Source organism: Myotis yumanensis, unplaced genomic scaffold (genome assembly GCF_028538775.1).
Source record: "Myotis yumanensis isolate MYYU_CA2020_CCGP unplaced genomic scaffold, mMyoYum1.0.hap1 SCAF_17, whole genome shotgun sequence".
Classification (NCBI taxonomy): Eukaryota; Metazoa; Chordata; class Mammalia; order Chiroptera; family Vespertilionidae; genus Myotis; species Myotis yumanensis.
The window spans coordinates 33,266,191-33,290,486 of record NW_027223768.1 but is presented as its reverse complement, the minus strand read 5'-3'; the positions used below and the strand labels follow the sequence as shown (position 1 = coordinate 33,290,486).

The window sequence follows — 24,296 nt, the reverse complement described above, 5'->3', positions numbered from 1 at the left end:
ACAGAACTCAGACAAGCAAACACCTAGTTCAGCTCTACCCTTGAATTTGAACTCCCTATACATGTTCTTTGGCACATTGTAAACACCACCCCCTGCCCCCCCACCCCCGCCCATTTCTTCACTCTTCTTGGTCAAATTCTGACTAGCAGGTTTTTGGCTTGTGAGAAGTGTATGGAGTAAGGAAGGGGGTGCCCAGTATGTGTGACGTGGATGGGCATGAGGGGGTGGGCAGATAGTGAGATAGTGAGACCCGCGGGCATGAGATGAGGAGCAGAAAGACCCTCACCCCACCTCATGTTTGCAATATTCTAACTCTAACAACCCACCGTAGTCTCAGGTTTCCTATCTGTGTGTCAGGCTGGCGAGGCAGAGCCAAGGAGTGTTATTTCTGGGTGTACCGGTCCTGGGCCAGAAAGCCGACCTCAGCGGCCTGTCTCCCTTCCTCCCAGCAGCATCCTCCCGGTCCTCCCTCTGCTGCAGATGGGCTCTCCAATGCAGAAGACTGCCCTCCCCTGCCTGAGTCTCATCCTGCTTATCTGGAGCCAGGTTCCTGGGGCCCAAGGCCAAGAATTCCAATTTGGGCCCTGCCGCGTGGAAGGGGTAGTTTTCCAGGAACTGTGGGAGGCCTCCCGGGCCGTGAAGGACATTGTGGTGAGTGAAGTGTCCTTCTGGACCCAGCTGCTGGGGTGACTGTGGGGGGGAGGATAATAGTTTATAATTATGGAGCCCTTTGTACCTTGCTAATCATTACCCTGGAATAACATTGTGAAGTGAGAGACATCGCAAGCCCACATTTCCTCTTGCACATGGGAAAACTGAGGCTCAGAAAGACATAGTCAGTCCATAGGAAAATAAACAGCTCACGAGGAATAAAGAACAGAGCCTGTTCATCCAGGGGGCCAGGAGACTCCAGCAATGGGAAGTCACGGGAAGTCCTTTGAGTCCCACCTCCTGGAGTTTTCACCTACTGTTTAGCCAGGATCCTGCTAGTCTGCCACCACCTGCTTACACTTTGGCTAAAGGTAGAAAGAATGGTTAATGCTGAGTGAGGGGGCTGCTGGTGAAATGTGACCGGATTTCTCCTGGGCCTGCGAGCACTCTAATACGTGCCCTCACAAATGCACTCACCTCCTTAAAGGACAATCCAGAGGCAAGGCAGAAAGTGGGCGCTCAATGGGGCAGCCTGGGAGGGGAGAGTGCTGCACTGGAGACAGGACCCGTGTGTGTGTGTGATCGTGACCTTGAAACCAGCCCATAAAGTACCCTCATCCCCATCAGTTTCCTTATTTGCACAATGAGGATGTGGGACAAAGGAGCTCAAAAGCTCCTTCCTCTCAATGATTCTTTGAATCTAAATCCAAGAACTGAAATGAATGAATGTCTGGGCTGCAGGGAAAGCCCCGTGGGTGAGAAAAGCAGGATTTCCCCAGGCTCTTGGAAAAGGGAGGTGAAATCTTGCCCTTAGGGGTTCTTAAACCAAATAGGGTTATTTCCTCTTGTCTCAGAGGAATCAAATAGGTTCCTGATAAGGCTCTAGTAAGAACTCCTGGGATTGCATCTGCCCTTGGGGCCAAGTTTAGTGATTGTCTGAGGCTGAAACCTGTATCTCCACCCCAGGGGCCAGCTCAGCCCAGCCCTTCCTGGGCACCCCCTGGCCCCTGAGACTTCACAGACTGGAGAGGTTTAGGGGCCTGGGGAGGCAGCATGCATTTGCACGGTTGGTTTCTATGCTGCCTCCGAACTGAGACATCTTTTCTTCCTGTTCCCACAGCAAGCTCAGGATAACATCATGAGTGTCCAGCTGCTGCGGAGGGAGGTTCTGCAGAACGTCACGGTAATCACACCTCCTCGGGGAAGGAGCAGGGCTGGTCTTCTGTGGGTGGGGGTGAGGGGTTGTCTGGGGAGGCTGGCAGAAGACTTCCCTTCTGCCCCCGGCTGGGCCTACCCAGGACAGGGCTGGGCAGTGAGCCAAGGAAGTTCATGCACGGGGTCAGCACCCGGAACCTGGGTTATGTGGGCTGGCGTGTGACGGCAGGGGGCGAGGGTGGAGACGAAGGCTTGTAAACATCTGTCTCCACTTGGTCAGAGAGTGGCCGTCAATCTTTCTCTTTTGCATCTGCTTGGGTCTCCTCCCATTTCCATCCTTTTCCTCTCACCCATCTCTGTCTTCTTGTCACCCAGCTAGTCAGCCAGCGAGCACACAGGTACTGCCCCGATCCCTAAGGCGCTGAGCTTTGCTCTGGGCCTCTCAAGGGGGCTGGAGTGCAAGCCCTGTGTTCAAGGATGCTGTTTTCTCTCCTCGTTTCTTCTCCTTCCAGCCCGTTTCCCCGCCAATTCACAACCACCAAGTTCTGGGTGCTTTGCAGGGTCTATCACCCGACATGGCCATTAAGGAGGTCATGGGGGTGGAGAAGAGAGAATATTGAGCAGATGGTGGTGGTGGGGTGGGGGAGGGTCAGAAACTAGACCTGTGTGTGCCACTGACCAGCTGTGTGACCCTGGGCAAGCCCTTCTCTCTGGGCCTGTGGTTCCTGCCAGAAACCAAAGGTGCCACTGCCCATGCTGGCGAAGGCTCCTTCACATCTAATGTTTAACAGCATCTCCTGGAAGAGCCCTGCTTCCTTTGTGCCTATCTTGCGTCGGCGATATGTGGGTTATTCATCCAGGGCCGGGGTGGGCAGAGGCCTCGGCTCCCTCATGACCCAGACCCTCCTCAGGGCGCTGAGAGCTGCTACCTCCTCCGTGCCCTGCTGAACTTCTACCTGAATACCGTGTTCAGAAACTACCACAAGAAGGCCGCTGAACTCAGGATCCTGAAGTCATTCTCCACCCTGGCCAACAATTTCATTGTCATCCTGTCGAAACTGCAGCCCAGCGTGAGTAGAACAAAGCTGGGACCAGGCACCTTGGGAAATGGTGTGTTTGGAGGAGACTCTGCTCCCCTCAGCTCAGCGGTTCTCAACCTGTGGGTCGCGACCCCTTTGGCGGTCAAATGACCCTTTCACAGGGGTCGCCTAAGACCATCCTGCATATCAGATATTTACATTATGACTCATAACAGTAGCAACATGACAGTGATGAAGTAGCAACGAAAATAATTTTATGGTTGGGTCACAACATGAGGAACTGTATTTAAAGGGCCAGAAGGTTGAGAACCACTGCCTTAGCTGGTCCTGGCTTTTACTCCACGACAGGGAGTCGTGAGAAAAGAGCACAGCAGGCTTTGGACACCAGCAGTTCTGGGTTCCAGTCTAGCCTTGCGCCTAGCCAGCTGGTTGGCCCTCTGCAGGTTTCTTAGGTATAAAACGGGATGATCGCCCCCACCTGGCAAGGCCGCTGTGGGAATTCGAGGCGGCCCTGCCACGTGGTGGGAGTCAGCCTTGGCTCCTTGAGGACGTGGACTCAGCGCTGTCCTCCGAGGCCCCGGGACCCTCCGGCATCACCAGGAAGGAGGCGGAGGGGGCTTGCCTCTGCCCCCACCCAACACCCGGCACAACTTTTTTCTGTTCTCCAGCAGGAAAATGAGATGTTTCCCATCCGCGAGAGTGCGCGCAGGCGGTTTCTGCTGTTCCAGGCAGCGTTTAAGCAGGTAATCAGGGCTGGGGGCTCAGGGCTTGCTTGAGCTGTCGCAGTCAGATGCCTCAGAGACCTAGAGCTAAATGCAATGCAAGCGCCTCCTCCAGGCTTGCCCCAAAGCCACCTGACTTAGCAGGAGCACAGCCGTGTTTACATGAATTCGCATTTACTTTGCATAAACACCACAAATGACACACTATATTTTCCTGCCAGTTTTCAAATGAAAATGCTATTCTCTTTCCCTAGGGGATGATTTCACTACCTAGCACTTTTCCTGGGCAATTGGAGTCAGGAGTGAGGGAGAAAGAAGGGAGACTGCCTTGTAACGCGCCCCCCCCCCCCCCCCCCCCGTCTCCCCCCCCCCCCCCCCCCCCCCCCCCCGACACACACATCTCCATACATGGTATTTCCCATAATGCTCATCTGGCCTAATTTGTGAGGAAAAACATCATGGGAAAATATATTACTTTCTCCCAAATTAATACAACAAAGAAATGCCAAATGTCATCCCCAGCTCCCCACCCCCAACATGTATGATTTTGATCACCTTTTCAAGGAACAGATACCTCAGCCCAAAAATAAATGAAGAGCAATCACACACAAAGGAAAGGGTCACCCAGGCCTCAGTGTCGGCTACACAGTGGACTCAGGAGGTGGACCAGACCCACCCACACCGGGATTCTAGGGTTCTTGTTGGCAGGGGCCCCAGATGCTTTTCCCTGGCTCCTGACCCACCGCTACCCACTGTTTTCAACCCCAAAGTGGGCAACACACATAGACGGGGGACAAGTGATGGGTGGGTGAGTTCCTCAGAGGCCATCCCACAGGGGCAGCCGCCCTGAGGTGGAGTCAGCCAGGTCTGGGAGGGGTGGGTCGGAAGGCAACTACGCTTGTGGCTAACGTGGCAGATCTTCAACTCTTCTTCCCCTGCAGTTGGACATAGAAGCAGCGCAGACCAAAGCCTTTGGAGAAGTGGACATTCTCCTGACCTGGATGCAGAAATTCTACAAGCTCTAACTTCCCAGACCTGAACGCCCTCCTCGTCCTCCCTGTCATTTCCAGAGTGTCCCTCCCTGTGATGTTCCCTCTCTGAACCGTGGGTCCCATTCTTGGTCCAGGCGTATCCCCAAAGACTTCATTCTTTAAGTGGCCCCAACGACAGTCACGGAAGTCTCCCTCAGATGCTGTGAAAAAGCTACAAAGCAGGCTCCTATATTTATTACATCTCTATTTAATTCCTGTCAGTGTTTCATATATTTATATTTATATGTAAATATAAATATATATTTATTTGTTATATATTTATATAACATAACTATATTATGTTATATATTTATTTGTTTGACTAAGATCTGTGAAGACACCAGAGACAGCGCCCCATGCTTCTCTTTTACCCTCCATGATCCTTGGAACCATGTGGGGCAGTGACGGTGCTCAGTAAAGGCCTAATAAGCTGGATATTTTTGCCTGTTTTGAATGGTTGGGGAAGAATGAGGGATGCTGGGAAATACAGTCGAATGTTTGGGCATGACCGTCTCATTGTCCTGACATCTCCAGGAACAGAGCCGTGGGGAAGGGGTGAGGGGCACCAGTTTGAAATGTAAATGAGAAAAGATCCAATGTGTTAAGTGCCCAACACAAAGCAAGCTCATGAAACATTGCATTTTGTGCCCACGCACCGTCCGTTACCCTTGGGTGCCCTCCTTCCTTATCCTACTCATGCTTCTTTTATCTGCCACGGGAGAGGGTGCCAGGGGCAAGCTGACATTGCTGATGGTGTCACGGTAGCTGGGTGGACTCTCTGATCTGTGACGCAACTCCCTGCTAGTGAAAGGCAGGGAACTCAACTCTGGCAGCCTTTCCTTTCTACTCTGGACAAGGGCCCAGTGAGGCTGAGTTGTGTGTCTGGGAAAGACCTTCTTCCCAACGGCAAGACTGGGCATTCTCTAGTCTCAGGCTCTGGCTTGTCTCTGTAGTTGACATCAGTCTAAAGATACAATGTCTGCCCAAGCCCTTGCGCAGAAGACTTAAGGGTAAGAGTCGTGGAGGAGATGGGATGTCTTCCTCCATGAGACTGAAGTGCTGTTGCAGAGCCCATGGCCCTCCACGACCCCAGGCCACTTTCCTTCCCCACCTTGCTGGGACCACTTGGAACTGGCCAAGAGCTAAGGTGCATTTCTGAAAGCAGAGAGAGGTAACGGTTTGGATGGCTAAGATAGAGTCATGTTAGGATAAGAATGGAAGAAGGATAAGGAAGTGACACAAACGATTTTTAGGAGACTGTATATTCTGCAGCTTTGGGGTGAAATGTTCTATAAAAGTCAGTTAAATCCATTTGATCCTGTGTGTCCTTTATTTTTTAAAATATATTTTATTGATTTTTTTACAGAGAGGAAGGGAGAGGGATAGAGAGTTAGAAACATCGATGAGCTGCCTCCTGCACACCCTCTACTGGGGATGTGCCTGCAACCAAGGTACATGCCCTTGACTGGAATCGAACCCAGGACCCTTCCGTCCGCAGGCTGACGCTCTATCCACTGAGCCAAACTGGTCAGGGCCTGAGTGTCCTTTAGAGTCACTGTTTCCTTTGTTAATTTTTTGCCTGGAAGATCTATCCAGTGACGTCAGCGGTGTTAAAGTCTCCTACTATAACTGTATTGTTGTCAATCTCTCCCTTGAAGTCCTCTAGAAGTGACAAAAACTATATTTAAAAGAGGGGAAATGCTAGGGTTAGGATCCTTATGAGCATCAAGGAAGGGAGACTTAAAGAAGATTTAGGGACATGGGGAACTATATAGGGTTCTGAAAATTTAGAATCCTTCATCACATCAAAATTAATTACCCTGTCATGGGACACAAGATGAGTAAAGCTCACTAGTAAGTGCCACCCTTAATTAAGACCAGGGCAAGATGTTGCCAGGGCCGTTTCATACCAGGCCCTTTCCTAGCTCACAGGGCTGAGGCATGACCTCACGTTACAGTCCAGGGATCTTCTACTGGTATGAGGCCCAGGCCTGGGAAGGGTTCCAGAAGCAATAGCTATGCCTGTGCTCCAGCCCGATGCCGCATGGTCTAGAGCTGAGGCAGCAAAAACCCTGTGATCAAAGAGAGTCTGTAAATCCCACAGCCTGTTACAGGGCTTGAAAGGGAAGCAGGTGGCATCGGGACAAATGCCCTGCATGACCAGAAGCCACCCGAAGGCCACAGGGGTCTGCAAAGGTGTGCAGAAGAGCCATGGGAACTGAGCTAGCTAGGCTCAGGGCAATGAGGCAGAGACAGGATGGAAGGTGGGATGTGGGACGTCAGGAGGGCTCTAAAAGCAGACGAAGCAGGTGTTGGAAACCAGCAGGCAAACCAGACTCATTGGCGCAGAGGCCTGGGCCCAGGGGGACAGCTGGAGGGGGGAGTCAGGCAGTAGATATTAACGTATTCGTCTGAATCAGCATCCTCCATCATGGCGGCAGGCTGGTGGTAAACGCTCATATATTCACAGCTGCTCTTCAGAGACGGCACGTGGGGCCAGGGAGCTTCCGACACCTGGAAAAACCAAGGAAGCATGACTGGGTCTGGGTGGAGCGATTTTCTATTTCTCCTGCTGGATTCCCACAGTGGGCAATGGCGGGCATGCGAGTAGTTGCTGACTTCCCGAAGGCAACGACGCAGAGGTGGCCGAGCTCCATCTAGCGGCTCCGCCCTGGGGATTTTCAGGGCGGCATCTCACCGGAGATAACTGGAAAACACTTAGGTCTAATGTGGGCAGGAAATGCCTTACATGGGGCTCCGACTACAGTCACGTGGCTAAGCACCCGTCTGGAGGAGACTTGGCTGCCAGAGGAGTTTCTCCTCTGGGATTGGATGCTGTGATTGTGGAATGAATATACATCCTCAAGGGAGTTATTCAGAGGCAGGTGAGTCACCCCTGCGCCTCTGGAAGGCTCGGAGAGGCAGTGACGTGGCGTGACAGAGCATTCCAGGAAGGCGCTGGGTGGTGAAGGGGAGGAAGGCAGCAGGACCTGTGGGCACAGGGGCGCTCCTTTCCCCAGAATCACCTGCCTTCAGGATGAGTCAGTTCTTGGGGGACGGGGCCGAACCACGACCCAAGAAGGCTGTGGTGGTGATGGGTCACATGTTTACTTATGTATTTATTTTAAATATATTTTTATTGATTTCAGAGAGGAAGAGAGCGAGAGAGAAAGAGAGAGAAACATCAATGATAAGAGAGAATCATTGATCGGCTGCCTCCTGCACACCCCACACTGGGGATCAAGCCCGCAACCTGAGCATGTGCCCTTGACCGGAATCAAACCTGAGACCCTACAGACCCCAGGCCAGCACTCAATCCACAGAGCCAAACCAGCTAGGGTCTGGGTCACATGTTTAAACACAAGTGCTGAGAATTAGAAGTCCAGCCCCCTGAACACAGTAGGCACTCAGTAAGTGCTCATTGAAAGGACCTGCTACTTTTTGTACTTATCTCCCATTGCCTGTTATAGTTTGCCATTTGAGATTAATTTATTTGTCTTTAAAAATTCAAATATTCCCTGTGAAGGCTACAATATTCAGTCATTAATCATATGCACCTTGTTGAGAACTTGTTCCATCAAGATTTTTGTCCCTAATGGTAGAAATGAGAGTTTCAAGCAAGGAGGAAGGATAAAAGTTGAGCAAGCTGATGGGGTGGGGGTTGTATGGCCACAGGGCATTTCTAGACAAAAGGGTGAGAATAAGGGTAGAGCGGGTAGAGTCTGGGCACTGCTGGGCCTGCCTAAGCTACCGTGAACCCTGTCCAGCAGGGGCGAGTGACCGCAAACTCAAGAAGCTGGAGGTGACTGTGGCAGAGCTGTCACTGGCTGCTGGGCATCACTCTCCCCTTTTTAGCACATGATTGCCCAGCCAGCGACTACATTTCCTCAGCCAATGGATGGGGAGGAAGTGATGCGTCTTAAAGAAGCAGTGTTCTTTTCCTCCCTCTATGGGCTGGAATGTGGCTATTGGGTACTGGCCATGGTCCAAGCAAGAAGCCAGGGGTGGGGGACCAACAAGACAGAAGGTGTTTTAGTCCCTGGATGGCCTCCTACCCTTACTTGGGAGGAAACAGGTTTCCATCTTGTGAGCCCTCTGGTTTAAGGTCCATTGCTTTAGATTAGTCTACACCAGCGGTTCTCAACCTGTGGGTCGCGACCCCTTTGGGGGTCGAACGACCCTTTCACAGGGGTTGCCTAAGACCATCGGAAAACACATATAGAATTATATATTGTTTTTGTGATTAATCACTATGTTTTAATTACGTTCAATTTGTAACAATGAAATTGGGGGTCACCACAACATGAGGAACTGTATTAAAGGGTCGCGGCATTAGGAAGGTTGAGAACCACTGGTCTACACCCTAATTTAAAAAAAGACTTTGGCCACCCTAGCCAGTTTGGCTCAGTGGCTAGAGTGTCGGCCTGCGGACTGAAGGGTCCCAGGTTCGATTCTGGTCAGGGGCATGTACCTTGGTTGTGGGCACGTCCCAGTAGGGTGTGTGCAGGAGGCAGTTGGTCGATGTTTCGTCCCTCTCCCTTCCTCTCTGTAAAAAAAAATCAATAAAATATATTTTAAAAATAAAGGAAGACTTTGGCCACGCTTCGTTTTTCCTGGTCCCTAAGCAAATAGTGTTTTAGCTACTGTGGGCTACTTTAGAGAATAAAGTCTTTTCCTCCCTGACTTTGGGAAAACAAAGATGAGTCGATAGTTTGCCCATGTGCCAATGGCCGGGACAGAAACCCGAGTTCCTACGTCCATTCCTGGATTTCAAGAGGGACCCTCCTCACCCCAGGTGTTGAGTCCTCTCTACATCTCGCCAGCAGCCAGGTCACCCTCGGGGCTTCACTGCCTCCAGGGATGGGTAAACGAACTCCTCTCAGCTTGGAGAGCCCACTTGGAAGTTCTCCTTCATATTAAGGTGAAAGTGTGCACTTCCACCCCCTTCAGGCTTCCTAGAAATCGATCTCTCCCCACGAGAGCCCCTCGTGTGCTGGATTACCACCCATCAGCCTCTACTTAGCACCCACGGAAATGATTGGCTAAAAGCCAGGTAACTAAGTCTACCCCGTCGACGGGCAGGCCCTGCGCCGACACTGAGACTAGTTCCCGGACTCCGAGCGGGAGCAGCTGGGAAAGCCCAGCCCGGGAGCTACACGTGGCTGGGGCCCTGGCGCTGGGGCCGCGCCCAGCTCTGGGACCGCCCCGTCGGGCCACCGCGGCTGTTCTTACCTGGGCCGGGGCAGGGCGCGCCTGCGGCGGGGCGGGCGGCGCCGACGCTCCGGGACCGAGGGTTGGTGCCTCCAGGTCACCTGGGGGAAGGAACCGGAGGCCGGGATGAGGGCGTGGCCGGGGGTCGGGCCCCACCCTAGCTCTGCTACCAGCCCTGGGGAGGGGAGCCGGCCCTGCGCCCCTGGCTTTCCTCCAGCCCTTCTGGCGCGCCTCGGCGCCCGCGCACCTCTGGGTGCTCCAGCTCACCCAAGGGAACGCTGGGCCCCGAGATCCTGCCCTCATCCGCCCCACCCCCCACTGCCCCGCACCCACCCCCTGCTCCCCGTACCCACCCCCGATCACCGTGTCCTCCCCGCTCCCCCCGCACCCTCCCTTACCCTGTGGTCCCCCTGGCCCCCCGCCAGCCAGCTCACCCACCGCCCCTGCTTACCCGCAGCGTGCGCCCCCCGGTCGCGCCGGGGACAGGCGCTGTAGACGTTGTTTTGGGAGCGTGGCCGCTGGGACACGCGGGGCCGCTGCGCCTGGGGCCGCTGGGGGGCCGCCAGGGCGCTCATCCTCAGGGCCAGTCGGCTCGCCCGCCTGGAGAGGGCTTCTCGGCAAAAAGCCCGGGGGCGGGGGGGGGGGGGGGGAGGAGGGGGGGGAGAGAACGGCTTAGGGTGCGCGGCGCCGGCCTACCCTCCACGGAAGACCAAAGCGCCCCGGCGGCTGCGACCCCCACTTCCAGGTGTTTCACCCCCCCCCCCCCCATCCCTGGTTTCCCTGTACCCCCGGCCACTCATCAAAAGCTCCCGGGAACCAGCGGGAGGGTGGGGAGTGGGGGGTGGGGGGTGGGGGCGTGCTCTGGGCTCTTTGGGCCGCTCAGTTCCCTCTAACCCAGCCCGACCGCTCACCTTTCTTCCTCTGAATGATCCTGGTCACCAGCAGCCCCAGAAGGGTCAGCAGGATGAGGCTCAGGAAGGTGGGGATCAGGAGGTGAAACCCCTGGTCTTCCATTCGGGACCCCGGGCCGTGGTGGGAGGCTCTGAGGGGGGCAGGAGAGGGGGAGGGGGAGAGAGCGGGAAGGGAGGAGGCTTAAGGAAGCACTTTTGAGTGGCCACTATTTGGAGATGGTTCAGGTTGTCCCTTTGTTAACCGATCTCCGCCGCCCCTCACCCCCCCCCCCCCCCCCCCAACAAAGAGCCTTGTTTCTGGAGCCAAATTTAGATTCAGATTTTCACTGGAACCAGTGATCTGGAACCAGTCTCCTAACTTCTCTGAGCCTCATTTCCCTGTCCATGGCTCTAGTAAAACCGATTTCACAGAACCGTTTAAGGGCGAACCACAGAGTGGATGAAAAGAACTTCATGCACCGGGTCCACGCGGCGGTCAGCAAATGTCAGATTCCCTTTCTGGACCTCAGTTTCCTCAAGCTTATTGCAAATGTTCAATGAGTTCGTTTCTTCTCATTGTGGGAAAGAGGATGCTTTTCTCACGGTGCTCCCTCTGCCGAGGAGGCCTCCCCTCTCTTTCCTCTGCATGTGGAAATTTTATTTTCCACAAAGAGCCAGTGGGTAAGTCCTCTTCCCTGAACATTGGCAAACCAGAACCGATTCTTTTCTCCCTCTTCCCAATTCTGGTGATCATAGCACTTACAACCTTTGTCACGGTCAGACTTGCATTAGTGAGATAGGACCTATGTACCGCACGGCTTTGTTTTTTCTACATCTTCAGGACATAGCGCCATGCTTGACACATAGTAAGAAAATGTTGATTGACTTGCCTTGAATTCTTCCCTAGTAGGCTGTTGTCATTTCCTGAACGAATAATCAGGAATCCTGGTTCCGTTTGAAACTACTTTGCTCTCATGGTCTCAGTTTCCTCATCTATACGACCTAAATGAAGGTCCCTTTCCTCACTCACATGTTGATCTTTGCTTAGGTAAAACTAATACCGATTATTGTAGCTTTTCTTTGGCGGCTGCTGTAATGCTGCCCCCTAGTGGTCTATTACAGCACTTCCCTAGCATCTAGCCTTTCGAGCAGTGCTGTCCAATAGAAACATAGCTTGAATCATACATGTAATTTAAAATTTCCTAATAGCTAGATTGAAAAAGTAAAAGGAAACACGTGAAAGTAGTTATAATCCTCAATAGTTTAGTCGTTAATTTTATTCTCGTTTAGTTTCTCCCCATCGAAACAGATGTGAATGAATGCTGAGGGACTGAAAATTTGGGGTCTGGTTTCTACAGGATTGCCTGCTGGGGCGTTGGCAAGTATATTCATGTTAAGGGCACTAAAGAGTTAATGCGCTATACTCACAGGTCGTCTGTGTCACAGTGGCCTTCTAGAGACAAAGCCAAGAAGGGCCTTGGTTGGTAGACATCTCAGGGGGTCTCCGAATTCTAGATTATTTTGCCTGGGTTCTAGCCCATCCCGGGTGGTGGAGGCCTCTCACCTCTGCCTGTGAAGCCTGGTGTGCTGGTTGTAGCTGGCTGTCTGGGGCCTGAGCAGCCTCTCCGGTGCTGAGGTCTTTGAACTTGTGGTGGATGACCGCCGGGTTGTGGGCTTGGCCACCACCACTGCCGATGACCTGGAAACTCGAGGGCGGTGGGTGGCTGGGGTGGTGGGGGAGGAGTGGTGTGCTGGAGGGGCCTCTGTCATTGGAGCTGGTGAGGTCACTGCAGGAGACAGTGGGAAAAAGTGATCTTCCATCACACACCCTGGTCTCCAGCAGGGGTGGGCCGTGACCACCTCTTTCCTGAACACACTCTCCCCTTTCACCTAGGCCAGTGGTCGACAAACTGCGGCTCGGCAAACCACGGCTCGAGAGCCACATGCGGCTCTTTGGCCCCTTCAGTGTGGCTCTTCCACAAAATACTGGCTCTTCTACAAAATACTGACTTCTGTGCATGGGCCACGAAGTTTCGATCACACTGTATGTTCGCACCCACACGTGGTATTTTGTGGAAGAGCCACACTGAAGGGACCAAAGAGCCGCATGTGGCTTGAGAGCCGCGGTTTGCCGACCACGGACCTAGGCTACCTTTGTTCTTGCACTCCTTGGGGCCTGGAATACCTTCCTAGCATTCTTAGTTCCGTCCACACCCAGGAAATTCTACCCAGATTTGTTTCAAATGCCATTTTCTCCATGCAGCCTTCCCCGGCTTCCCAGGAAGATCAGCCTCCCCTCCTCTGAGCATGGAGAAAACCTTGTGTTCTGCCATGTGCTTGTCTATTCTCCCCCATCCCACACCTGTCAGTCACAACCAGGGGCACATAATGAGCTCAGCTGCACCCTCTTGGCACCCAGCAGGGTCCTCGAGTGACACCATGTTTAATTAATGTATCTACCCCACAGGGTAGGTGGGATGGCAATATTGCATGTCAAAATGCATTTAAAACAGGGAAATGATAGAGAATGTAAAGGTATCATTAGTATAATCATTCTTTTTTTTTTTCATTGCAAAATAGAGTTGTTAAGATCACTGTATATGCCAGCAAGTGGAAGACAGCCCTGTGGGCAGCAGGAGTCATAATGAGCTCCAGCTGGGAACCTTCTGCCCCATTTCGGTTTCCGCAGTCATTCATAAAAGAGCTGGATTTTGTGAATGGAGCACAAACTCCATTGCTTGCGGTGCCACCTAGTGGTGATGTCAGTTCTGCGACTAGAGCCGAGTGTCCAGGCTGTAGGCTGGGCTTGAAGGACACAGAAACAGACCTCAGGGGGGTACCCTCTCCTGAGTCAGGGAAACACACATCGGAGACTCCGCTATGCTCTGCCAACCACTCTATGAACGAACACAACCTCCTTCCCTTCTCACAACGCCCTATCACCTCCACCACCCCTCCCACCCCAGCTTTGGGGAACTGACCTTGGGGAAGGACTTCGAGGGAACTGGCAAGTACAGGTTTCTGGAACCAAGGGAGCATCTCCATGGGTGGAACTCTCCGAGACCATGGTGGAAACGGCTCCTCTTCCCAGAAGGGGTCATACTCTGCTGGAGGCATGAAGAATGCACTGGTGGGCTCCGGGTGGAGCCAGAAGCCTGGGGAAGGGGCAGTGGTAGGAGCTGCAGCTGACTCGGCCAGGGTGGATGGCAGCGGGGGGATGAGGGCAGGGTCCCCCAAGAGGAGCAGAAAAAGAAACCTTTTCACCCAACCCAATCAACCCAGAGGCCTCTGGGTTTCTAGGCTGTTGAATTAATGCTGCTGGCGTGTGAGGGAGTGAGTGGAGAAAGACAGGACTCCGCAGAAATATGGAAAGGATCACATCCTAAAGCAACACGTTTGGCCTACAAATGTGGCTTGAGAAATGACTGTCTTTCCTTTATAGTCACCCCTGATATTTCTCAGAGAGAATTATGTCTTTTTGCTCCCAATTTCCTCCACTCTCAGAGCCTCTCCTCAATCTCAGCCCCCACTCCTCCCCTCATGCCCCGGGTAGGTTGGGTACAATTCAACACAAGAAGAGCGCCAACCTTGCTTGCATAGACAATTCTGTGGACCCTGAATTTAATTGACTCTATGGGGTCCACCAATCCAAATCCAAGTTATTATTGGACTGACTATTATGGCACTAGCATAGTCCGATGCTGTCCTAACCTTCCTGAGTGGAAAGGTTTGCCGGCTGGGCGGAGCCTCCATCAGGTCGGGCACCTACCACTGTGGACATCGAGGGTGACTTTCTGGGTCTTGCCCCGGTCTGTGTGCGAGCCTGTCCCACAGGCATAGACTCCGCTGTCACTCTGGGTCAGCCCTGTCACCTCCACTAGGAACAGGTTCTGGTCTGGATACAGCGTCAGGGTGATGCGGTGCTTGTATTCCTTCCTGACAAAGCGCTTGCTGGACACCACGGTGAAACACGCTTCAGATTTGTCTGTCTCGCGGCACAGATACACTCTCGTATACCTTTCAGGAAGCGGGCACTCAATGGTAATAGATCCGCCCAGCATCCCCTCCAGCTTGACTTCTGGGAGCACCAGGGCTCCAGATACTGCAGGAAGAGGGAGTGAATGGACAGGAAGCCTCATCACCAGCCATACTCCCACCTCCAGCCCTCTGTCCAGCCCAGGCCCCAGTCCAGCCTCGTGCTCATCCCCAGAACAGCCCATCCCCTTTACCAGCCCAAGCCTCAGCCAGCCCTCAGCTTCAGTGCTATCCTCATCTCTAGCCCTAGCCTCATCCCCAGCCTGTTCCCAGGCCCACCTCTCTTTACATCCTCAGCCCTACTTTATGTTCATCTCTGTGCCCAAACTTGTCTCAGCTGCACTTCTCCCCAGCCCAAGCCTGAGCATAACCCTCAGCTCACCACCAAACCCATGTCCACGAGGACACCAACCCCCTAAGAATATAGTAAAAAAATACTGCACTCCGAGGAGAGAGAATGTTCCATGGAAATCGCAAACAGCAAGTAACCCCCAGGTGACTTCAGTGTGGCATTGGGAGGCATGGAACCATTTTGCTGCAACAGGTTTGTCTGTCTAGTTTTGCTTTGCTCAGATCCATTCAGCCGAAACAACAATCCCCACCCAGTTCTAGTTGTTAAATCACTCAATAAGCATGTATTGAATGCCTTTCAAGAGACAATAAGATAATTGGTATTCCTCCCCTCACAGAAGGACTCATTCAGTGGATGGTACAAATGGATAGCCACTGCCTGGCTGGTGTGGCTCAGTGGTTGAGTGTTGACCCATGAGCCAGGAGGTCACGATTTGATTCCTGGTCAGGGCACATACTTGAGTTGTAGGCTTCATCCCCAGTAAGGGGGCGGTGGGGTGCAGGAGGTGGCCGATGGATGATTCTTTCTCAACCTTGATGTTTCTATCTCTCTCTCCCTTTCCCTTCCTCTCTGAAATCAATTAAAAAAAAGAACCTTGATCTCTTGACTGCAACTCTATATTCTTCTTAAAACAAACAAACAAACAAATCCACACAAATGGACAGCCACTACAGCAGAGTATCATAGATCCCATGAAGAGACAGACCAGTTGGCAAGATGACAATGACCAGACCCCAACTCTCCTTGGAGTTCAGAGTAGCTTCTAACTGGCATCCAAGGCTTAGAAAAGCAGATTTCCCCAACAGAAGAAAGATAGATGTACCAGTAACTTCCTGGTTTAGAACTTAAGCACAGTGTGCTAAGATTCATGTGGAGAGAACTTGCAGACAACCTCGATCCAGGTTGGGTCTAGGCACCTGCATGGTAAATAAGCATCCCAGCTGTCCTTAGAGTTTTGTAATTCTGGGCTATAACTATATTTCCAAATGGTTCTTGGGAGAAAGGGAGGAGTGAAAGAAGCTATATAAAGGAGCCAAGCTGTTTAATGGCATTTTAGCTACTAAACTAAGTAAGTGACATTAATCTATAATTTGGCAACTTGATTTATAGTGGCGCTGTAGGGGAGGATTTCAAAAGTTACTAATTATATAATTAGATATAAATGGATGTTTGGAACATGAAAATAATATAATTTTCATAATGCAAAATAAGGTAAGGGGTCCCATGGCCTTGCCTGGTGACGGAGCTCAGGAGATAGATTCTGGATTCCACAAAGCGATGATTTTCAGGGGGAGGGAGGGTGATAATGAGCAGCTTATAACTCAAGCCATAGCAGAATCTCTGAAAGAAGGAAGCTGGCCTGAGACATTTACGTTTATAAGATAGAGCAGACTTTGTTAAAAGGATGAGAAACATCCAAATCAACTTTTCACTTCCGCGTACACTAACCTATGTGTCCAGGCCTGCAGCCTGCCCTTTGTCCCTGCACAGTGAATGGAGTGTCCCCCTTCCTATCAAACGCTAGTGCCTTCATGTCTACCCTGAAACCCATCCTGCTCACCTTCCCCGGAACCTCTCTCCTGCAATTATTCTTTTCTCTCTCCGCCTCTTGCTTTCTCCTCTTCCCCCTTCGCCATGGCTTCCACACACGCTCCATTGTGCTGTATTGAAAACCCCTCGGGTGACTTTTGCCTCCCCTTCAGCTGCCACCCGTCTCTGTTCTCTTTCTTAAATGAGCCATCAAACTCACTGAATCTACTTCCACGCCTCCCAGTTCCTCTTCTACCTACACCTGTCAGAATTTTGTCTCCAACACTCCACTGAAAGTGCTCTAATCAAGGCCACCCAGCGTCTCCCTATTGCCATGTTTAATGGTCGCTTCTTTGTCTTCCTTTTACTCACCCTCCTGGCAGCATTTGATGAAATTGAGCCCTTGAAACACTTTCTTCTCTTGTCTTCCCTGACATCACACTCTCAATAGCTATTCTTTTTCAATCTCCTTACTTACTTCTTCTCTATTCACCTCCCAATGTTAGGCCACCCCAGGGCCTCATACTTGGGTGTGTTCCTTTCTCTGTCCTCCATCACTCCCCTCCTCCCCTCCACACTAGCTTATTTATTCCTGTGGCTTTTCATGCCAACTCTATACAGAGTTCACCCAAACATATATCTCCAGTCTTGTCTTTACCTCTGGGCTCTAGAATTGCCTTCCCAATGTTTACATTTGGATTCCATGTGAATATCTACTATGTGTTTCAAACAAACAATGGCAAAAAAAAAAGGACTCTTGATTTCTTTTCCAAAACCCATTTCTACCCTTGCCTTTTGGGTCAAACTTATAAAATGTTTTCTATAACCAAGGTCTATAAGTTTAGTACCTATGTTTCCTATGTAATTTATTGTTTCAGATCTTATATGTAGGTCTTTGGTCCATTTTGAATTAATTTTTTTAGATGGGGATAAACTGTAATTTAGTTTCATTCTTTTGCATGTGGGAAGTAAAGACAAAAAGAAATGAATGGAACTATATCAGACTAAAAAGCTTCTGCATAGCAAAAGAAACCAACAACAGAACAAAATGGCAACCAACCAAATGGGAGATATTAGCAAACAATAGCTCGACAAGTGGTTAATTTTCAAAATATATAAAGAACTCATACAACTCAGCACCAAACAAACAATTTGTTTAAAAAATGGGCAGAGGATCTGAACAGACAACTTTCTCAAGAAGACATATAAAAGGCCAACAGATACATGAAAAGATGTTCAACTTGACTAGCTATTAGGGAAATGCAAATCAAAACTACAATGAGCTGCCACCTCACACCTGTTACCAACAAGACAAGTAAAAACAGGGTTGGGGAAGTTGTGGAGAAAAGAGAACCCTCGTTCACTGCTGTTGGGAATGTAGAATGGTACAGCCACTATGGAAAAGCAGAATGGCCATTCCTTAAGAAATTAAGAATAGAGCTACCATATGACCCAGCAACCCCTTTTCTGGGTATCTACCCCCCAAATTTGAAAACCTTTATTCACAAAAATACATGTGCCCCTATATTCATTGCAGCATTATTCACCATGGCCAAGACATGGAGGCAACCAAAGTGTCCTTTGATAGAGGACTGGATAAAGAAGATGTGGTACATAAATACAATGGAATACTACTCAGCCATCAGAAAAGGTGAAATACTGCCATCTACGACTACGTGGGTGGACCTTGAAAATGCTAAGTGAAAGAAATCAGTCAGAGAAAGCTAAGAACAATGTGATTTCACTCATATGTGGAATATAGAACTAAAACTCGTATAAACAGACAAAATTATGGTGGATACCAGTGGGACATAAGCAAGAGGCTGGGGTGGGAGAGTGCTGAGTGGGGTAAGGGGTCTAAATATATGGTGAAGGAAGATGATTTAACTTTGGGTGGTGGGCACACAGTGCAATATACAGATCATGTATCATAGAAATGCACACTTGAAACCTATATGATCCTATTAACCATCCCCCAAGAAATTTAATGAAAAACAAAACAACAGTAAAGAACAAAACAAAACTGATTTCTTTACAAGCTCTTCCCATATCAGTAAAGAGCACCAACATTCATCCAACTGCTGGAGCCCAAAACTCATGCCCATATGAAAGAATCAAGAACAAATTGTAGGGATGTGTGTGTGTGTGTGTGTGTGTGTGTGTGTGTGTGCTGGATCACAACACCTAGTGTTTTCATGTATTATTATTATTATTGTTATTGGTAAAAATGGTTTGAAAGTCTACACCTTGTGATACTGCCTTACTTTATTAGGCAAAGCCACCTAAGGCTCCAGGCAGTGTGGCCTATAGCTTGGGCCTCATGCATTGGGCTCTGCGGACCAGGACCTGGGGCATGAATGCAAATAAAGGCCCATATATTATATGTCTAAAGATTTTGCAGGTATGAATAAAGCTAATAAACTGTTAAATAAAGTTTGTTCTATCCCCTTCTCTTTACAAATTCACACACTCCTTGGATGTTCACTCTAAAACATGGCTATAAGGTAAAGAAGGCCCCACGTCCCTGCCCCAGCCTCCTGCTTATCTCCCTGCTTCTCTCATCCCTGGCTCCTGCCAACACCACAGTGGTGCTGGTATATACATGATGGATTCCCCAGCTGGCAGGTATAATAAGCTCCATCTATCTCCGTCCCAGGCAGACACCTGTGCCATCCTTTCATAGGCCAACGGATAGAAGACCCTGAGATGGAAGTGCACACAGTCATTGAAAATGGGCCTGCAGACACTTGGACAAAGAATTCAAGGTCTAGAAGAGGGGGTTAGGGGTGGCCTTGGCGTGGGCACATCCCATTGGGCCTTGAACTCCTCACCTTGTGGGTATGGACACAAATGGAGAAGAACCAGGCCCAGATCCTCGACTCCTCTGGCCCAGATAGAATGATGTTATTGCTTAGAAGATATGGCTGTGGTACAATTTAGGTACCCTTCACTCCTGGAGACCTTCTGCTCCCACCCAACCCCTCTTCCCCCTGGGGTCTGAGTTTAATTTTACTCACATCGTGTTCACTTATGCCTCACTACCTCTCACCCAGTCTGACGCTTCATTAAAACTCTGTTCCCTTGGGCTTTTTAGGGGTTTTTGATCTTCAACTTGACAAACATTTGACTTTCTTCCATACTCAAGCCATCAGAAAGAAAGCAAGTAGGAATAAAACATCCATTTAGACCCTCAAGGAGATTATCATTTAATCAACAAAATGAGGTGGGCAACACCCCAAACCATAATACAAGGCAGAATGGGATCTGCTATTGGGTTTCAAAAGAGAAGGTTCTGGAAAGTGTATAGGAAGGAGGCGATGGTTGAAGGACCCATAGAAGGTAGAGGTGAGCAGAAGAATGTTCCAGGCAGAAGAAATGGGATGATCAAGGGCTGGTGGCAGTAAGTCTAGCACATGCTCAAGCAGTCCTGTTTAGCCGGAGGTTAGGGAAGTGCTGGGGGATGTATAAGCTCAGAAATACAGAGAAGCACAAGGGAGAGGTATATAATTCAGTAGGCAGTGGGAGGGCAATCCTATGATTGGAGTCAAGCTTTTAGGAAAATTAATCTGGAACTATAGGTAGGTCAAACTGCAGGAAGAGGGAAAAATAGGTACGAGATGACTGTGTGTTCTTTTCTTTTCCATTCCTTCCCCCCGTTACGTCTCTAGTAGAGGCTGCCATTGCTTCTTATCCTGGTAGATGGAAATCTAGAAAGCACATGAATTGGCCATTGATTGAATCGAAGTATGGCTGGGGACAAATGGAAAGAGGTTGCGAAGAGCCATTCTAACATTTTGCAGCTCATATCAGTGATAGTTTAGAGAGATTAGCTGGTTTGGATGGTGACCAATGAGACAGCTGTAAACTGAGATACCGAGTTTGGGAAATGGACTAGGGCTACCGAATGGATTAGGGAGTCTTCATTTAGAGTTGAAAGTTGAAGATCAGGAGTGAGGGATATCCAAAGAAAAAGAGTGTAGAGGTAAGAAGAAAGAACTTTGGTGGCACTTGCTTTAAGGTTCCAAATTAATAGGCTCTACATCTGGGCAAAGTGACACTTTCAGTCCTTGTGAACCCAACAGGAGATGTGTCTGGAGTGGAGAGAGGAACACTAGCAGGGAGTGGGGAGGTTCTCCAGTGCCTCGTCTGGCCTCCGTCCATGTCCTGCCCTAGTATTGGTCTGAAACTCATTCTGTCTAGAAACCTCAGACCTGGAGACACCAGCTACTTCTCTACCCGTGGCCAATTCAAACCTCATCAGACATGTAAGCTCTTTCCCCACAGCACTTACCTGTGGGCAGGAAGTAAATTAACCAAAGCCAGAGGTCCATGGCTCCTTCCAGGACAAGGTCCCATTCAAGAGCCTCAGGAGAGGGGGACAAAGATTCACTGCTCACCCAGGAACTGTCACAATCTGCAGTTTGAAAGAGATTTCTGGCCCATGTGAGGATGAAGACTTGAAAATGAGGAAATGACTGCCCCTCTTATTTGCTTGCTAGTCTTAGACCAAAAAAGAAAACATCACCAAACCACAACGGAAGTCAGGAGTTGAGAAAACATGTGTTGCACGAGATTGGGTCACCAGGGTTCAAAGGGCTTCTACGCAGATCCTAAAGACCACCAGAAACTACCAGGCATGATATTTCTTTGTCTTGGGCACTTTCTCTTGGAGGGGCCTTCCATGCCTTATGTGTATTCATTGATGTCTTAGCCAGAGTCCTTCTACTTTTTTCTTGTCTTCAGGGTATAAGAGCCTCATCACCACTTTTCTTGGTCTGAGGGAGGCTGTGTGGACAGAAGCTTGTGCCTGAGTCAGAGGTGCTGGTTGTAGCCCTTGAACTTATTTGACAGTTATTTGAGCATCTGCTATATGGGAATACTATGGGTTTTGAACCTCGATTTCTTTATCTAGAAATGAAGGTGGGAATAGATGATCCCTGGCATTCCCTCTTACAAAACATTGTTCCTGGGGTCTTAACCTCACATCAGCCACCCTTCATATCTCCTACATCTCCCTAAGGGGCTGGCTCTGGCAGGAGCCCAGGTAACTGTCCAATGACCTCAAGGGTGATGACAGGAGAGGGTGTGACAAGTCACACAGAACTCTGCCTAAAGTCACAGCAACTTAGTACAGCTATATCTTCCAGACCTCAACTGTCCAAGGGCACAGCCCAGGAGCTGAAGGAAGAGACACTGAGGTGATCAGTCATGAGGTATCATGGGTTCCAGTCAGAAGTCCTGGGTTCTGGTCCTGCCTTGGCACTTTCTAGCTTTGAGCCTCAGTTTTGTCATTGATAAAATAGGGATGGTCCCTGCCCTGCCTACCTCACAAGCTTTCATGAGACCCAGCAGGAACCAAACTCATGGAAGTGCTTTAAGAGCCCTTGAACATGGCGATGTGCTGGGCTGTCACTTATCAGAGAATTTCCAAAACTTCATTCCTAGATGTTGCATCCCAGGTCGGTTCCCAGGGCCACACCTCTGGGCGCTGCTGCCTCTGGTGCCCACGGGGGACTGAGGCTTCTTCCCACATCCTTCTGGGTGGATGTGGCTCACGGCCTCCAGGCTCCTCATTGGTCCTGTGCGCACCCCTCCCCCTGGCCCCTACACACCAGATTTATCACAAGCTCTCCAAAACACAAAACAATGACGTCCGCAGTGGAAATCGAGTGTGAGGCTCAGAGCAGGTGCAGAGGAAGCGTGTGTGGGGGCAGGCAACCTGCCCTGCCCACCCTATCTGTGTCTCTGCCAGCCCGGAGCAGCTGTACTCGTGACTTCCTGCAACCACACTCGGCCAACGGGTCAGTGGGCAGCCTCAGGCTCTGATTAGAGTGAGTGAAGGCCAGAGGCCACAGGTCCCCTTAGCCTCCATCCTTCCTGACTTCGAGGGCTCTGCCACATAGCTGGGCAGCTATGGGTTCCATGTCTGGGACTGCCTTGGAGAGAGAGAACAAATGAAGGAATGAGTTGTAGGTGTGATTGTGGGCGTGAGTGTGTGTGAGCGTGAATGTGTAGTGTGTAATGTGTGAGGGTTGAGTGACATATAGCTGTAATGTGTAAGCGTGTGACAGTGTGAGGTGTGCGGTGGGAATGTTATGTGTGATGTTAGTGTGTGCATGTATGATGTGTGGCATAATGATGTGTGTGTGTGTCTGTGATGTGTGATTATGTGACGTGTGGCTGAGTGTGCATATTGTGTTGTATGATACGTGAATGTGTGCTGTGTAGTGTGAGTGTGTGAAGTGTGAACATGTGGTGTGTGAAGATGAGAATTGGCTTTGCTGTGGCTGGGGCCTGCCAGGAGGTGCTGAGGATGTGTGGGGTGAGTGGGTAGGAGAGATTTTCACATCTTGTGTGGCCCAAATAAAACCCTCAGAAAAACCACATTGGGTTGTTAGGAGCAAGCATGAGGGGTCTGAGGACATGTAGACAGGAAGTGAATGTTTCGAGTCTCAAAGCTTCAAGACCTTGGCTTGTCCAGTCTCTGCCTCCACATTGCTGCCCCAGGGTCTCAGGACTGAGCCCCAGGGAAGGCTGATGCCTGGCTAAATTGCAAAGTGGGAAACACTTACTGTTTTTCTCTTTACCCTCTCTTATTTGTCTCTCATTTAGCCTCATTTCTCCTTCCTGATTCAGGGCTGCTGAATTGCTCTGATGCTCCTGCTCCCAGGAGAAGATCTGATCAGCTGAAATACACTAATGGAAGGAGGCTCGATGGTCAAACATCCTCTAGGAGCAATGAGTGATCAGAAGGGATGGACAGGATGGAAACATTCAGAGCCCGATGGTAGGTGGAGGCAATAAATAATACCACATACACTGGTACCGAGGACTTAGAACACTTCTCCTCTGGTCAAATTTAATCTCTAGTAACTTAGGCTTCATTGTCCTCCCTATGTTACAGATGGGAGAAGAAGAATATTTCTCAGAAGGTTGTTGTGAGGATTGCATGGGTCAGCATTGCAAAGGGCTTCACACGGGGCCTGGAGTAATGTCTGAGAGCAGTGGAGATTATCCATGGTCATTAGGTGGAGATGGTCGTTATTGGTTCTGCTTGACTAATGCATCACCCTGCTTTGACCTCCCTGTGACCAGGCTCCCAAGGGCCATCTTCTGGGCCTTTTCAGACTGAAGGCTGAGATCCTCAAGTGGCCCTTTCCATGACCCAGTCGGAAGTCCTGGGTTCTGGTCCTGCCTTGGCACTTTCTAGCTTTGAGCCTTATTAGTATCCCATGTTGGCTATTAACCCACTTTCTTCTTCATTGAAGGGTTTCTCTGTCCAACAAGCTGCATAGAACCAGGTGCACTTTGGGGAGTACATTGTTACACTTGCTATCACCTATTGACAGTATCAGTCAAGAATAATATAGGATTGTCTGCAGCTTTAGTGACATATCTTGGCTTTTGATTGTAGGGACTGATATAGGCTGCACAAGCTCAGGATTGGCTGCAGGTTGTTGGCATTAATACGGAAGCTGCACCTTAAGCCTCTGCCCCAGGCATGACCCTTTGGTGAGTCAGAGAGCAGTTTCCCAGGGGTAAAACTGTGATAGGGTTTGACACACACCTGTGGTGTTGGGGCTCCTGGACTGATTTGCTCTCATTCCGGAGAAGCTAGGTATGTATCCCCGTTGTAGAGAACAGAGAAATATTCCAGACAACCACCCCTCCTGGCCAGG

The 24,296-nt window shown here is 50.3% G+C and overlaps 2 protein-coding genes across 6 annotated transcripts; one reads left to right on the top strand and one right to left on the bottom strand.

Annotated features, from left to right (window-relative positions):
* The first annotated feature begins 480 nt into the window (after positions 1–480).
* IL24 (interleukin 24) lies at positions 481–4,593 on the top strand. Its single transcript, XM_070396897.1, has 5 exons — positions 481–651; positions 1,772–1,834; positions 2,718–2,876; positions 3,515–3,589; positions 4,510–4,593. The coding sequence occupies exons 1-5, from the start codon at positions 481–483 to the stop codon at positions 4,591–4,593; spliced, it is 552 nt and encodes a 183-aa protein (XP_070252998.1).
* Positions 4,594–5,910: 1,317 nt separating this feature from the next.
* Positions 5,911–21,087, bottom strand: FCMR (Fc mu receptor). 5 transcript variants are annotated; one of them, XM_070396203.1, is made up of 9 exons: positions 20,909–21,087; positions 14,470–14,802; positions 13,682–13,855; positions 12,265–12,487; positions 10,722–10,852; positions 10,262–10,420; positions 9,832–9,911; positions 9,071–9,145; positions 5,911–7,113 (listed from the first exon to the last, which is right to left on the bottom strand). In XM_070396203.1, exons 1-9 carry the CDS (start codon positions 20,946–20,948, stop codon positions 6,937–6,939), a joined length of 1,392 nt encoding a protein of 463 aa, XP_070252304.1. In that variant the 5' UTR covers positions 20,949–21,087; the 3' UTR covers positions 5,911–6,936. The 5 variants fall into 5 exon arrangements, with proteins under 5 accessions (XP_070252304.1, XP_070252305.1, XP_070252300.1 ...); XM_070396204.1 differs by having other exon boundaries at positions 13,682–13,804; XM_070396199.1 differs by having other exon boundaries at positions 13,682–13,807; positions 20,909–21,046.
* Between the last annotated feature and the right edge of the window lie 3,209 nt (positions 21,088–24,296).